The 15,960-nt window shown below is 44.7% G+C and overlaps 1 protein-coding gene across 3 annotated transcripts in view; it reads left to right on the forward strand.

Moving 5' to 3' along the window:
• scaper (S-phase cyclin A-associated protein in the ER) overlaps positions 1 to 15,960 on the forward strand; it is a 31,696-nt gene that overhangs the window by 6,974 nt on the left and 8,762 nt on the right. For all 3 annotated transcript variants that reach the window (XM_061284100.1, XM_061284102.1, XM_061284101.1), the window contains 15 exons: positions 46 to 112; positions 180 to 297; positions 458 to 569; positions 644 to 784; positions 863 to 1,018; positions 1,100 to 1,242; positions 1,547 to 1,628; positions 1,718 to 1,870; positions 2,586 to 2,693; positions 5,108 to 5,244; positions 6,066 to 6,131; positions 6,270 to 6,396; positions 10,741 to 10,856; positions 14,307 to 14,430; positions 15,118 to 15,347. In XM_061284100.1, coding sequence (XP_061140084.1) covers positions 46 to 112; positions 180 to 297; positions 458 to 569; positions 644 to 784; positions 863 to 1,018; positions 1,100 to 1,242; positions 1,547 to 1,628; positions 1,718 to 1,870; positions 2,586 to 2,693; positions 5,108 to 5,244; positions 6,066 to 6,131; positions 6,270 to 6,396; positions 10,741 to 10,856; positions 14,307 to 14,430; positions 15,118 to 15,347 — 1,880 coding nt within the window. The remainder of the gene's footprint in view (positions 1 to 45; positions 113 to 179; positions 298 to 457; positions 570 to 643; positions 785 to 862; positions 1,019 to 1,099; positions 1,243 to 1,546; positions 1,629 to 1,717; positions 1,871 to 2,585; positions 2,694 to 5,107; positions 5,245 to 6,065; positions 6,132 to 6,269; positions 6,397 to 10,740; positions 10,857 to 14,306; positions 14,431 to 15,117; positions 15,348 to 15,960) is intronic.

Raw genomic sequence — 15,960 nt, forward strand, 5'->3', positions numbered from 1 at the left:
TGGGTCATTTGAACTGTTCTCCTGCTTTCTTTCATGCCCTTCCAGGCTGGCATTGCTAATGGAGGATGTGGGCCCAACATGGAATGGAGTGAGATGTTGGCCGATTACGAAGGTATGGATTTCCACGCGTCAGCCCAGCGGTAAATTGTTTCAAAATGTTCTTAACCCACCGTTTGCAGCGAGGGAGGCATGGCGTCAGAATACCTCATGGGGCGACATGGTGGAGGAGGAGCCCGCTCGCCCTCCCGGACACGGGATCCACATGCATGAAAAATTGTCCTCGCCGTCACGCAAAAGGTGCCGGTTTTTTTTTTTTATTATTATTTTTTATATATAAACAGCTTTACCACATGTTGAGTAAGGCCCTTCTCCTTGTTTTGACAAGGATGTATCAACTTGAGCATTGTCAGGCCATGTTAACCAAAAGGTGAGTGATTTATGATCGTGTTTCTGACAGGACGATTGCAGAGTCGAAGAAAAAACATGAAGAGAAACAGCTGAAGGCTCAGCAGCTGCGGGACAAATTGCGAGAGGAAAAGACGTTCAAACTGCAGAAGCTTTTGGAGAGGGTGAGTGGAAACATGTTGAGCAGACCCTTTTTTTTTTTTGCCTTACCCAGGCTCTCTGTTGTTGCTTTCTGCAGGAAAAGGAGGTGAGGAAATGGAAGGAGGAGTTGCTGGAACAACGGAGGAAGATGATGGAGGAAAAGCTTCTGCATGCCGAGTTAAAACGAGAGTTGCAACTCCAGGCCATTGTGAAGAAGGCTCAAGAAGAAGAGGCCAAGGTAGATGGGGGGAGTAGAGGGGAGTCAACAGTAAGTTTTGGAGAAATACTGGATGAAATCCTATTTGTGTCCATTCAGGTCAATGAAATCGCCTTCATCAATACTCTCGAAGCTCAGAACAAGAGACACGATGCCCTGGCGAAACTAAATGAATACGAGCAACGCCTTAATGAGCTCCAGGAGGACAGGCAGAGGAGGCAGGAGGAGAAGCAAGCCAGGGATGAAGCGGTGCAGGTGAGACCAGAAAAAAAAGGACCCGCATAGTTGGGTTTGCACATTTGAAGCGTCTCACGTGGCGCTTTTCTTCTCCGTAAGGAACGTAAACGAGCCCTTGAAGCTGAGCGGCAGGCACGCGTGGAGGAGCTGTTGATTCGGCGCAAGGAACAAGAGGCTCGAATTGAACAGCAGCGGCACGAAAAAGAAAAAGCAAGAGAGGACGCGGCGCGGGAGAGAGCTAGGTAAGTGTTGTTGTGGCGGGTTGGAGTACATTTCTGATCCCCCCCCCCCCCTCATCGAAGCTCTTATTCCAAGTTCCAAATGAAAATAATATAGCTTTTGACAATCTGTACTGTACATCAGCACAATTTAATGTCATAAAATAAGACGTCAAACTACATTTTGTGACTGGTGTCAGGCTAGGTGACCTCAATAAATAATTGTGTCTTGAAAGCACATACCTCAGGTCAAAGGTTTCCCCACGTGTAGCTAACTAACCTCAAATATTGACATTTTGAAAATGCCCGTGTTCTATATTGTATAAAGAGACCGAGAAGAGCGTCTGGCCGCTCTTAGTGCGGCTCAACAGGAGGCCATGGAGGAGCTGCAAAAGAAAATTCAAATGAAGGTAAGTTAATCCAGGGCTCACCTTGCGTCTCTAATAGACACGCACCGTTCCCCAGCTGACCCCGTCGCTTTCCGTTTGCTCCGCCACAGCACGACGAGAGCAGCCGCAGGCACATGGAGCAAATGGAGCAGAGGAAGGAGAAGGCGGCCGAGCTTAGCAGCGGCCGCCACGCCAACACAGACTACGCCCCCAAGCTAACGCCGTACGAACGCAAGAAACAGTGCTCGCTCTGCGCCGTTGTGGTGCGTACGTTTCCAAACTGTTGGATGAAAGAACGTCTAGCTCCCCCTTGTGGCAAATCTAGTCATTACAAATTGACGGCCAAACGTTTGAACACTGATAAGATAGATCATAAATGGAATCATGCAGTTATTTGCGAAGACTTGGTTACCAGGGAAACCAGGGTTGAGCATGCTGACATTCGAAACCGCTAAGTGAATTTTGTTGAACCGACGATTGACCTTGGCGTAACATCTGACACAAGGGATCAGGAAGGGCTGTACGGGACCAAGCAATTTATTTAATGACCTGAGACACAAAGTATCATAAACCGTTTCGTCGTAGGTAAAAGGGCTCCGTGGTTTGTCAAGCTTACGCTGTTTGAATTGATTTCAGAATAATTGTTTGGGACTTAATTGTCAGTGTACTGTACTGGAAATGCCAGATGTGGAAAGTTCCCTTCGACAAACATTGTGATGTAATTGGGGCAATTAAAAACAAATTGACATCCTTTATCAGCGGTAGACGTCATTTGACTTTTGGAGCAGCCTCATGTACTTTGCATTCTGCTCTCCCCTGTGAGGTTCAGCAGTGGCAGGTCATGTCCTATTGGCAAAAAAAACCAACCTCGAGGTATATCATTTCACCGCCATCCCGTGGGGCTCTGATGACCCCTTCCTGCCTGGAGTCTCCATTGTTGGCGGCGGCGACCTCTGACCACTATGCTTGTGTTTGCAGATCACCTCAGAGGTGCACCTGTTCAGCCACACCAAGGGCAAAAGGCACCAACAGGCCGTGCGAGACAGCAGCAGCATCCAGGGACGGGAGCTGTCCGATGAGGAAGTGGTGCGTATCATCAACCTGCCGGCGACACGCACGTTTATTCGCCTACAACAGATCGAGGACAAAGAAACAGATGACTGTCTTTTATGGCGCGGTTATTATTGTTTATGCCCCCCCAACACACACACACACACACACACACACACACACTCTTTGTGCCGTTGCAAATGGGCCTTGAAATGTACACAGTCAGGGTTCAGTGCTCCAGTGGACGGGTGACATCACTTCATCACCATTTTTTTTTTTTTGGGGGGGGGTAGCCATTGAGCGCTTTCCATGGGAAGGCAGCCCGTCAATGCAAGTTAACCTCTCGGGCTGCAATATGAGATTGGCTTTTCAGCGTTGCTCATTGTGAGTCTGACAACTGTTGGTGCTATACGCAGCACCTTTGGCCCCAGTAGGTCTTTCATTCAAAGCTTTTCTTCCCTGCTCTCTTGTGAGAAGAATGGATAGGCCCCGCCGTCTTTCCTCTCAGGTATTTTCTGTCTAAACGCGAGTCAAGTTAGTTTGTTCCCTTTGACAGTTGAATAAACAGGGAACTGGTGAATTCCAATCAGGTTTGTTGCACAAACATAAACGATGAAATATTAAAAGATGTACTAATAGGCAAACAATTGTCCGTGTCCTCACTTGACCAAAAGTCGAATATTAAAAAAATGATAAATAGCCAGGTGATATTGAATTCTAGAGATTGAAAATTGACTGAATTGATCACCTCTATACCTGGTGACAACAGAGGCCAGAAAGAAGCTGCAGAGAAGTGACCTCCCATAGGACCCAAATAGTCTTGGAGGTCTGCTTGACACTCTTAGGATTGGCTCTTAAATTGAGAACCTTGCTGAAATATCAAGAGTGGCAGCTGAAGTCCCCCCTCTCACTCCCCCTTGTTGTTTTGAAATCAGACACTCGACACCTTTTTTCCCGCAACGAAATTGCCATTCGAAAGAAAGGAAGACGAGTTTCAGTCAAAACGCGGGTGTCCGATTTGGATTTATGGCATGTCCGTGTTGAAATGTCACCTAAAGGAGGCAGTTGGACACAAATAAAAAGTCTTGCGAAGCAACCAAAGACTGTAACCCCATCCCGTGTCGTATCACTTATCGTCTAGTAGCCGACATGAAATTCAGCTGTTTGCTCAACGCCAAATGGAAAGCTACCCGCTCGGGCCTTTTGTGAGTGACAAAAGAGGCGCCGGGTGAACATATCCCATAGAATGTGTATTTGTGCCGGCTGCCTTTTAGATCTGTGATAGCTCTGTCTGTGTCCGAGAAAGGAAGGGATGGGATGTTTAGAGGCGGCTCGAGTTTCTCCCACTAGAGGCAATATTGGGCATTGTGCTGGGCCACCGCAGACCTCGGTCGGGCCCCGGTGTGTTTGCCGCTTTATGATGATGCTTCCGTGGCAGACGGCTGTCTGTCTGTCGCCATATTTGCAAACATTCTTAATGCTATTGAGTTGATCCCAGCCCTTATTGTAATAACTGTATTTGCTAAAGCATTTACAGCTACCTGTCAGCCCCCCCCCCCCCCGCCCCCTATATTTCAGTTTACCATTTTATAGTAGCAGTATGATATATTTTTGGCAAATGGTGTTTTGGATGCATTATTTAAGCAATTCCATTAGGTGAGTGGCAAGCACACTCGGGTAGCCCTCTCAGAGAGATTACTGACTGCAAGTCAGATGACAGCGCTGGTTCTGACTGACCTGTAAACTGTGAGAAAAATGGGGGGAGCCACTTGTTACTTGGATTTGACGCTAGAATGGCGAAATTTTACATCTAGAGGAAATACAAATCAATAATTTGCGTGTTTAAGCAATGGATGGTAAATTGGATGCACTACTTAACGGCAACCAGCAGAGGTGCTGCTGATCCACTCAACTCGATTGGTCGCTTAATATAACCACATGGTTTGAACTGGAGTTTATATTAAATTGTCCCAGCAGATTAAAATTAATTGACTGTACACGTGATCATGTCGAGTCATCCTTGAGAAGCGATGATTTATGAATTTGCTTTTTCACACCTGTATTACGTTCCGCCGTAGTGAACGCTCTCCATTCAGCCAGCAGGTGCACCAGCGCTTGTCACCAGAGGCTATGGCATCATCCCACACACAGGTTCTAGTTCGACTTCTCAACGGAAGTCCTTTCTTTATCTGTGAGGCCTGTCGTCTGGGGGTGATGGATGACATTATAATTAGGTCATTAGTTTCTGGCACATGAAGCATGTCGCTCAAATCGGGTTATGGATATCACACCATCGCTTAGTAGAAATGGTCAAAGTGACGCCTCTGCCCTTAAGGCTTGTCTATGGGTGGGGGAGTGGACTGTTTTAGACCTGCCATGGTCACTGAACCTATCCTGAAATGTATTTACAGATTTTTTTTTTTAATAATGTTCCACTTTGTGCTTTATAGGAGCATCTTTCCTTGAAGAAATACATCGTGGACATTGTGACTGACAGCTCCGTTTCCTCCGAGAGCCTAAAAGATAGCGAGGAGAGGCAAAAGGCCCGCAAGAAGGCAAAAAAGCTCCGTGCCAGGATGAACTCCAGGTCCGTAGCTTTTATTTTTACCTCGCTAACACAAACAAGTGTTTTTTGCATCCTGACTTTCCACACGGATGTTGATTTTAAAACTCTAAATGGCTCGCTCAAGCTTGGCCTTCCACCTGTTAAAAGATTCCCTCCAAATTGTTGTCGTGTCATTGGCCGCATCTCTGTTTGCACAGTATGCATGTACATATTAGCACTGCTTGTTTTTTTCCCCCCTCTCAGCTATTGATTTTTTTTCAAATGAAATTTCAAGGAAAATCAATACCCATAAACAAATAGGAGGCTCGTTTGCCGTGCAGCAGAACTCAGACCAGAGCTTACTCAATTTAACTGGCGGTCAGAACAAGGAGAGGCTCTGTGGTGTTGAGAAAGTGACAACATGATCTGTCTCTGTTTCCTGTCACTCCCTCGTCAGCCCTGCTGGGACTTGCACTCTGAGGCCGCAAGCCCCCAAAGGCAATTAAAAAAAAAAAAAAAAAAAGAGCAGCACAGAAACCCCTTAAAACATAAACGTTGGCTCCTTCGTCATTAAGTTTTAAGGCAGCATTAAAAAATTAGTGTTCGTTAAAATACTGAGTGATAATCGTCACCTACATTTTTCGGAGATGAAGGAATTTTGACTTTTAGCAAAAAAATAAATCGGTGCCAGCAAAACGCTGCTGTCTGATCATTTTAGGCCGAGCCCCTCCACTGACAGGCCAAATAAACAGACTCGGCCCGAACATTTTCTTTCCTTTCACACTTTCATCTATCGTGTGCATTACGGGGAGGCCAAAATCTTTCCCCAAGGATTCAATACTTGTTTTTTTGTACCCGTGCAGAGCAAAGCAATACGAGACGTCATTTGACACAAAGACGCAAGTTCCTGACTCCCCATACAAGGCCAAGTAAGTGCAGTCGTGTTTTTTTAATCATAAATGTTTGATTATTTTTGCGGAAATTTGCCATTTTGTGCATCTGATCATATTGACGTTTGAGTCCGACTTGAGGAAAGTGATGTTTGCCTTTGTCCGCTGTATCTTCAGGTTACAGCGCCTGGTGAAGGACCTTTTGAAGCAACTGCAGGGCCAAGATAACGGCCAATGGGCCAACAACAAAGTGTCCAGTTTGGATCGAACTTTGGGCGAGATTCTTCGCATCTTGGAGAAACAGGTAGCTTAAACAACTTTTTGGTTTCCGCGTGGTTTCCAATACTTTTTTTCTGACTTGACATCATCTCGGTCTCGTCTGCAGCTTAGCGCGGTTCGTGCCAGACGCTCTGCATGTCTCCTCGGTCATTAGTTGTGTTTGGCTTGGGCTCCCTCTGTCTCACCCTCCCAAGTATCACTTACTCTAAAGCCACTTGCCTTTGGTTATTGACTAATGAAGACCATGTTAACTGTGTTATGATTGTGCACATGGTACCAATAGAGGTGCTTCCTGGCACGAGAGTGAGCATTGTCCCTATGTCTGTAGTGTCCACCCCTCAAGACGCCACTGGTTTAGACAATGGCCAGTTCAAATAAAAAAAAATATCACCATGAGACATTAATTCAACTCAATATTTTATTACAATATATTATTGTAGCAATTGAGCAAACACTCCAGTGATATGCAATAAAAGGTAAGTGAATGGGTATATTCAATATACAGTTACTGTGATTATAACAGTTTCCAACTCGAGTTGATTTGAAACCAGTTTCGAAAAGATTTTTTTTTATTTCTTACTGTAAAATCCAAATTAATTTGGGCCGAGAGAAGGCATTAAAACACCTGCCACCATGTTTATGATGAGGAAAATATACAGTCCACTTCCTGTAATGAGGCATAAATCTCCTGCCATGTTGTGCTGCGCACCATTATACCATCATCCCACTGTGTGTCCGCTGGCGTCAGAATACAAAGATTATGGAGTCCCATCAGTGACTAGCGGGATAGCCGGAGATGCTATTACCGTATTTCCCCAGGGACGCGTTGAAAGAAGTACTGCCCGGTTGGCACGAGCTCCTCTAAGGAGAGAGGAGGAGTCAGCTGTGATGTAAGTAGCTCACAAGCTGTCACTACACGAGGAACCCTCCTCTCGGCTCCGCCCACTCTTCAACATGAGGGCAGAGGTCAGCGGGCCAATAAAGATGTGCTCATTTTGTCAGCGCTGCCGTCGCTGTCAAAAGAGGCGAATTAAGTCCCTTGTCTTTCACTTCTTTTTAAAAGCTCATTCCTGATCCAGTCGGTGCTCTCAAAAAAAAATTAGAGCCGTGGTATTGGGGAAGCATGATTGGCAAATGAGACAGTCGGGAAGGGGGGGTGGGGGGCACTTGGCTCTCTAATCCCTGGACAAAGTCAAATAAATAGAGTCTCCGTCAGCATGGCTGTCTGGCCCCTTCAAGTCGATGTCGTTTAGATTATTTGACCTAACAAGCATCTCTCATGTCACTGACTCACCTACAGATTTGTTTTTCTGTCCCATATCTGATTCAGTCTCCACTTTCTTTGCTAATTCTGTAGACAACACCCGACACTCCCCTCCTGCAGTGCTGTTTGGGCCCCACCCCTTCACACACACACACACACACACACACACCCCGAACTGCACGCGTGGTTATGCTGTCCGTCTCTCTCTCTGACCCCGGCTTGTTTCTCCCTTTGTGGCCTCTAATGGTTTATTTTGTGTCAAACCTAATTCCAGCTATACTCCACGTGATTGAGAAGTGAATTTTTCCAATTTTCTGCTCCCCACCACCACTCACTCACACACACACACTCATTATTATTATCATTACATACTGCCCAAAGTGTTTATTAGTGTTTTCAATTAAAGCCTGTCTGAAAATATGCAACACGTCGAAAAAAAATGTCAAGAGCACAGACATGCGAGTAGCTGAAAGTACACGGCTCTATTTGCCTTTTCAATGTCAACTGTCAGAGCCTGCTTGTGCCAAATAGGGAACAGCAAAGTTTGAACTTTGAAAAGCGTGTTTTTCTAAGGTCAGATTGACAGCACGGGCCGACCTGCGCTCAGTGGCGGCAAAAAATCGTGCATTTTCATTCGGAAGATGTTTACTTTCCGCCAACAAGTCGTGCATTCAATTAAAGATTGAATTCATTTACTATCTACATGAGCAAATTCTATATTTTAGAAACTAAATTCCAAAATCCACCATGGTGCTTTCATGCAAAACTTTCAGTCTTCTATGGTCAGCTGGACGACTTGCTTGTCCATCTGCTGGTCAGGCTGGACTAGCGAGGTTATTAGCTTCTCTCCATGTAATTAAAGTGTCTGGTGGGAGGAGATGACAAAGTGCAATCTGGCTGGTCTGTGCACATGGGTGCAGGAATTAGCAGCTGCTGCAGCCTCCCCATCAGCTGGGGTAACAATAGTTGACCCTGGACAGTAATTGAATAAGATTCTCCTTCTTGTATTATTCAGAAGCTATCTGTCTAACTTGGGTCTTAATGATTGGCCTTTGGTGGCCGTTCTGTTACGGAAAGATTAATGAGCTACTCCCCTTTTATTGTTAATATTGATTTGGGCATTAAAATTGATCCGGATAAATGGAAGGGATCATGAACTGTATTTTTAAAAGTTAGCAGCCCCCCCCCTCCCCCCCTGGAAAAAAAAAATGAAGTATATAATTGACTACCGTAATTTTTGGACTATAAGTTGCGTTTTTTTTTCATAGTTTGAGTGGGGGGGGCGACTTATACTCAGGAGCGACTTATGTACCGTATTTTCCGCCCTATAAGGCGCACCTAAAAACCTCAATTTTTCTCAAAAACCAACAGTGCGCCTTATAGCCCGGTGCGCCTTATATATGGACCAAATTCCTAAATTTAAACTGGTCCAAAGCATTGTGTCATGAAATCAATCATAAGTGGCCCGCTGAAGACTGTGAATCATGACTCAAAAAGACTATGGATCATTATTTTATGATTATAAAGTAATTTGTTTCCGTCTGAAGTTGAAATAAAAAAGATAAAATGGAGAATGATTTGATTTGGATTAAAAATCTGACATGATGCGTTAATGGTGCGCCTTATAGTCCGGTGCGCCTTATATAAGGATAAAGTTTTAAAATGGGCCATTCATTGAAGGTGCGCCTTATAGGCCGGTGCGCCTTATAGGCCGGAAAATACGGTACATGTTTTTTTTTCACTTTTTTGGGCATTTTATGGCTGGTGCAATTTATACTCCGGTGCGACTTATAGTCCGAAAATTACGGTAGATGTAAGAATGGGTTCAGCGGTTAAAATTTCGGAAATGTTTAAACTGGAAATGTAATTCATAAGATGTATTTGCTGGCCCACCTGTCCTGCGTTACCAAAGTATTCAATTATTCTAGGGGGAATTGCAATTCGTTGCTAAGATTACGATGGTAATGCTAACAATTAAATGGCTAGCAGCTACATCATTCGAATGAAGGTATTACATTTTCATCCCAAACACTTAACTATAAGATGATAGGTCATTTGAATTGAATCCTTTTCTGCCACTTTTGTTCCATTTTCACAGCAGATAAATCTGTCGTCAGAAGATAGCAGCTCGCCGAGCTCATCGTCTGGTTTTTACAAAAGGTCCCGTTTAGCCCATTCAATCCTGTTTGATAAGCTCCTATGAAAGAGCTGCCTCACATTTGCCTGAGGAGCTTTTCGCTCGGCGGTGTTGATGGTTAAGATGAAGTTAAGAGAACGACTGAAACTCAATTGAGTGGACATTCTAACTAGTCCTCTTGAGTTCTTTCAAAATAGAAACGGCCCATTCAGAACGTGTCTGATTATGTTGAAGGATAAGATTCTCTTGGCATGTTAGTCTTAATAAAAAAAAAAAAAAAAAAAAGAAGATATTTGTATTCAAGAAGCATTTTCCTCCTCGCTGTGCACGAGTGACAGATGAAGAGCTTATCTGTAATTTAGCAAAGCGCTCGGCTCTCAAATGTGTTCAGGCTTGTTGGCAACTTACACAAAAGCGCCGTGAAGTGGCTGGATGTTAGCGCTGTCATAGCGCTAAGGAGCCAGTAACCTCATTAGGAGGAGGAGTGACCTTCGGTGTAACACAGCCCGCTCAAGTCGTCCGTCAGTAGCAAACCCTTACGGCCATTTCCTCCCTATCAAACCCAACATGGCCGACGCCACGGCTCACCTTGCTCTCGCCGACCAACCTCCAGTCGCCGTTGGACAATTTTAATAACAATCCACTAATCCATTTAAGTGTGTAAACAAAGAAACATTGAAGTGATCAACACCGTAAACTTGTGGAATTGTTTTTGTCGGTGTTTCTTTGTTCGGACCACCCTCAAAGTACGTAACCATTGACCCTCCGCCGCAACTTGATTGCAGTTGGACAGGCTGCTGCTTTGAGGTCAAGCAGGGAGACTTTAGGGATCACTTTGTTTTCAATTTCAATACCTCGCCCCTCGGAAGAAAGAGGCTCCTTACCCTCGGGAGAGCCATGTCCATTTTGTGGCTTACTGTCGTAAATGTACCTTTTGTTTGGTCTTTGTCCCTCTCTTGTCTGTGTAGAACACGGCAGACCAAGTGGCCTTCCAAGTGGGCGGCGGCCTATCGGCTCTGGAGCAAATCCTGCAGGTCGTCACGGCTGCCTCCTCACCTACCGCCCTTCCCCGTATTCCTTACAAGTTAGTACCACATTTTCATTTTAAATGTATTTCATGCATACTAGTAAAGTGTTTGGAGAAATTTGAAAGCAGTTCCATTTTGCCAATCTTTTTTTTTTTTTTTTAACTCCGGCAATGTAAAAAGCCATTTGCCATTTAGAGTGCAGGGTATTTTTGAATTGTGGGTGCGGTGTTCGCCGGGCCTTCCCGTAGATAACGTTAGAAAGGCAACCCTACTCTCTTGTGGAACTCCGTAATGGAGCAGAATGGCCTCGCTCTTCCATTCATTAGCATTTAGTGGTCTCGGAATCCCTGCTAATGGACAAATTCTTTTATTTATAAGGCTTTTAAGGGCATCACTTGTCTATTGATTTTTTTTGGGGGGGTGGGGGGGTGCTGTAATAAATCATATTAATCAAAGGGAATCCTAAGTAGTAAATTTTTCTGTTAGGCTAATGATAATTATTTCTAGCATTACAATATTTTCTTTGCCAATTCTGTTGGTACCTGGCAAATAGTAGTCAGGCTGCCTTGTCACTCTCTGGTTGGCTAACGGACCACCATGGAGACTCGCCCATCTGTTTACAAGTGATGCGACCATATTGATCTTGCTAGATGAGCGGAGCAATTTTTTACAAGCAGGAAAAGGATGGCAACTGCGCTGATGCATTGTCCATAGCTCTCCCCGGGGATGTCCATTCCATCCTGTTAGCATTACAATCGTGAGCTAATTCCGCTGCAAACTTTTGTGCCGGTCTTGACTAGAACTAAAATTTCTCTTTCATTGGTCTCATTGGAAGTGTAGTTAATACTACTTAGACAAGAATAGACAGATTATGTTATGGCGGTAACTGGATCAGGTGATCTCCATAGAAGGGTTTAGGAGTCTTTGGACGTGCGTGTTAACCCAATTTGTATTTGCACCTCTTGTCTCATGTGACGTGGTGTATCCTGTGAAATCGGACCTGCCGCCAGTGGCTTTATTTCAGGATGTTTTCCACCATTTGTTTTGAGCGTGCCGCATGACGCAGCGTTACGGTTCATCGGATCGCTCGCCCTAACCTGGACAGTGTTGAGCAACAACCCGAGTGGTGGAAGCACTCAGGGTATCGGAGCAGCAGAATCAAATGAAATGTCATTTAGATAGCAGTGAATGAGGGGATTGTTTGACAGCACAAGGAACGACATTTCCTCCTCACCTTTTCTGTTTTGGCTTCGGATTCTTTTTCTTCCCCCTGAACACAAATTTGCCCCTGTTGAAGAGGCGGTGTGACTCAACCTGATCTGGAAGTTGCTCCGATTTCTGCCGGTTTACTCCAGCCAAGCTTGACTGCTCACATAGGAAGCATACAGAGAGTGAGAAATGTGAGACTTGAGGAGCACAGATCCCAGGGTAGATAAAAAAAAAAAAAAGAGCCTTTTTCATGCTTGTTGGCTTTAGAAATGGGATTGAGATTTTTTTTTTATTTTGATCTTGAAACGACTTTATGCTAATGACTCATGTTACTTATGAATTCCCGTCAATTTTGAAATTCGTCTCGCTGGCCTTTTATGCACGTCCTGAAGAAATACAAAAATGGTGCCACACCTTCACCCGATCATGCGAAAACCCAGAGCCCACCCAGGCAGCTTCAGATTGGGGTTAAAGTTGATCAGGTGTGTGTCAACCCTCCACCTCTCATCCACATTTCTCCAAGGATTTAACACAAAGCTTTCACAGGTAAAATGTTAATCCCTGTTTTGTGAGATTCATTTGGCCACCGGTGTGCAGATTAACGCTTTATTGATTATTCTGGCGGGAATCTCCCGACTGACTCGGGTAATTTTCTAGCGTTGTAGTGACGAGCAGATACGCCACGCTCACTTTTGGGATCGAGCAATCACAACCAGCACGGAGATACGACTGAAGGAATGTCCGCCTCCGCTGGTCAACCGACACACCTAAGACAACATGTTTGAGTAACACGAGACAAGATGGTGTGGCACTTTACCAAATTGTCTCTGAAAATCCGTCACGAATGGCCATTGGGATGGAGAGATTCCCAGAGAGGGCGGCCCTATCCGGTGTCTCTGCCTCATCAAGCTCAATTAGGCGGGAGGAAACCAAAGACAGATCACTACGATTCTTCTTTGTACCAGCTTGTGTAAGGCCATACGACAAACATGTCTTTGATAGACCCCCCCGCCCCCCCCATTTGTCCACAGATGACCAAAGACGAGCCCGATTAGCTGCGTTACAAAGCAATTGCACGCTCATTACATTAGCAGTCGGATGAATGGGTTGTTATGCCGGAGGCCGAGATTGCTATCTGGGGAACTGAAGTGATTTTGATACAGAAAAGAGAGGTCAAATATACAACATATTTCATCAGATTCAATTTTGAAGAGACTTTTTTTTTTCTTTCCCAAGACTTCTAAATATCTTGGATCCAATCATGGTGACGTCAAGCACTGTAGTTGATTCCTTGTCTTTGGCTTCCGCAGTTTGGATTTTGTAAGATGTGTCCAGCATGTCACTTTATGATTCGATTCAAACTGACATGACACGTTTTCATCGAAAACAAGCCGAGTCATCTTACCGCAGTCAAACGCCGTCTGCTCTCCGCTTTGTTTTATCCCCTTGATATTTTTGTTACTTCCTGCACCACAGACTTTACGTTTGCCACTCTACTGTATCTTAGTTTAGATAAATGTGTTAACATGTTATGGAAGCACAAAATGTCTGGCCGCTACTAGCGGGTTCTAACTAAGTTAACTCTGACTCGGGTCTCCCTCAACCAAATATTTTTTCCTTCTCTTATGCCAGCGTGGCTTGACTGAAAACTAGCAGCAGATGTGCAGACTTTGGTTTATATCAAAAAGTTTTTTAGGCACAAGAGAGACTGATTCCTTTCTCACCACTGTTCAAATAAGACAGGGGGGGGGGGGGGGCTGGTAGTTGTCACCGCAGAAGGACTGGTCAGTTATCCAAGGCATCAGTCGTCTTTGGAGTTTGTTTTAAAGCGCACATAATACAGAAGCAAGCTGACAGACTTATCGCTGGAAGCTGCCTGGGGCCACAAGGATCTGCTGAAGAAGAACCGATTTATCTCCTCAGTGGAAGGGCTGCAAAATCTCAGCCAAGATGTGACTGAGATTGTGTTCCACTGCCTTAAGGAAGTCTGGTGTGGGGAGCGCTCCTCATAATATGCCTTTTAATCTGTCTAATCCAACCTCTGCTCTCGCGGTGCCACTGGGATACCCCTTTGACTTGTGAGGCACAAATAAAAAAAGTTTTTCCGCTCAAAAATTGTTTTGGAGGTGTTGGACCAGATTAATGGCATCTCCATTCACTTTAATGGGGAGAGTTGATTTGAAATGAGTTTCAAGTATAGTCAGGGACCAAATGAAACCATCAAAGATACCATTTTATTTGGTTGATTGTCATTTTGTGCTCATCTATTCTTAATTGCCCTCGCTTTTCCGTTTTAGGACCCTTTGTGTTGCTGTGAATATCTACTACTCCACATGCTCCTCCTGTCCCCTCAACTGCTCTTATGTGCTGTTCAGCAACAAGATCGCACTCCTCATGGACCTGCTGTTGCACCAGCTAACGGTAGATATCGCCACTTTGTGTTCACATTTTTCACAAAGTCAATTTGTCAGTGAATTGACCCGAGATCAGCATTTTTTTGGCTTGTGTGTTTTATTAAAGCTCCAGTGCCGTAGTTTGATTATTTTGTGGAACAAAAAAAAAATACATAGTAGAGCCTCCTCACGGGGTATTTGCGTGCTCAGTCAGTCGGGCGGCTTTGCAACACGTCGGGTCTTTTTCTTTCATCACCTTGTAACGAGGCAACTTCATCTCACGGCAAACATCCACTGGTGCCAGCGAGCCGAGCCGTGCTCGCAACGCAGACGAGTTGCAGGCACGACTTTGTGATACGTGCATGAACTCCATTGGGGTTTCTTTCTTCTGTTGTGAGTTGCAATTCAAAGCAGTCCTATTTCCTTAGGGCACACGGGGAGAGAGAGTGAGAGAGGCTGGCGTCTTTGCGTTGGTTTATATAAAACATATCACAGCAGCTGCTGCGGTGAAAGACATGTCCAATGGTGTCGCAACACAAGTTTTTTTTTAAATTAAACCGTTTATTATAAACAAATTTAAAAATAAAATAGTGGGAAAAAAAATGATGCCTTATAAAAAAAATTCTAATCTAGTTGAAATGACCATGGACACTGAAAAATTTATTTCTTAGACAAAATTGAGTATTTTTGTACTTTTTGTTTTTTCTTTTTCCAGATTTATGTTCCAGATGAGGACAAGTCCATCTTCGGCCGTAGTGTTAACAAACAAGTGTGTGAGGGTTTTACCACCGCCTTATTGCAAACCACAGCGACCATCTTGAGGTGCCTGTCTCCGATGACCTCCGAGTCAAGAAAAGCGGAAGACTCTTTGATTTCGTCTCCGGATGCCAAGGTCAAGAACTCTGCCACTGATTCCTTCAATATTCGCACACAAGACCTGATCAGGTATTTCACCTCTTAGTCTTTATATTTATTTTTCTCTGGTTTTATCTCCTCTCAACTGGGTTTGAGACTTGGTCATGAAGTATTAGCTGACCAAATGTGATCCCTCTTGGAAATGGACCAAATGGTGTCTTGTCAAAACGGGAGTAGTGTGAGATTGAGCATGTATTCTGGCATTTTTCCAACGTGGAGCAACACATTTCAAACCCGGATCCATTTCTGAAGGGGTGGGCACAAAGTAGCGTAAACAAAAAGCACTCGCAGGGCTCGGAAAGGTCCCCTCCAACCTGGCCGTGTGGATCTGGATTGTAGGAGGCAACCCGTGATGGAGAAAATCCGGGCCATGAGGAAAGGCAGGCCCACGTAGAAGCCCATGGAAGCGAAGAGCGCGTCCTTTCCACCTTCCCTCCCACAAGGCGTGATTCATCATCATGCCGGAGCAGCTGCACGGAACCACCACTCTCATCCACTGACCCAGTCGTAACCCTGGAGACAGGGGAGGGCTTGAGAAAAATGGCGTCATCTCCGTTAATCCCAAGTACGAGCAGTGGATTTACCTCGACTGCCTTCTGTAATGTATTAGCAAGTGAGAAAGGACAAAAGATCAAAACATTTT

This window comes from Syngnathus typhle, linkage group LG7 (assembly GCF_033458585.1).
Source record: "Syngnathus typhle isolate RoL2023-S1 ecotype Sweden linkage group LG7, RoL_Styp_1.0, whole genome shotgun sequence".
NCBI lineage: Eukaryota > Metazoa > Chordata > Actinopteri > Syngnathiformes > Syngnathidae > Syngnathus > Syngnathus typhle.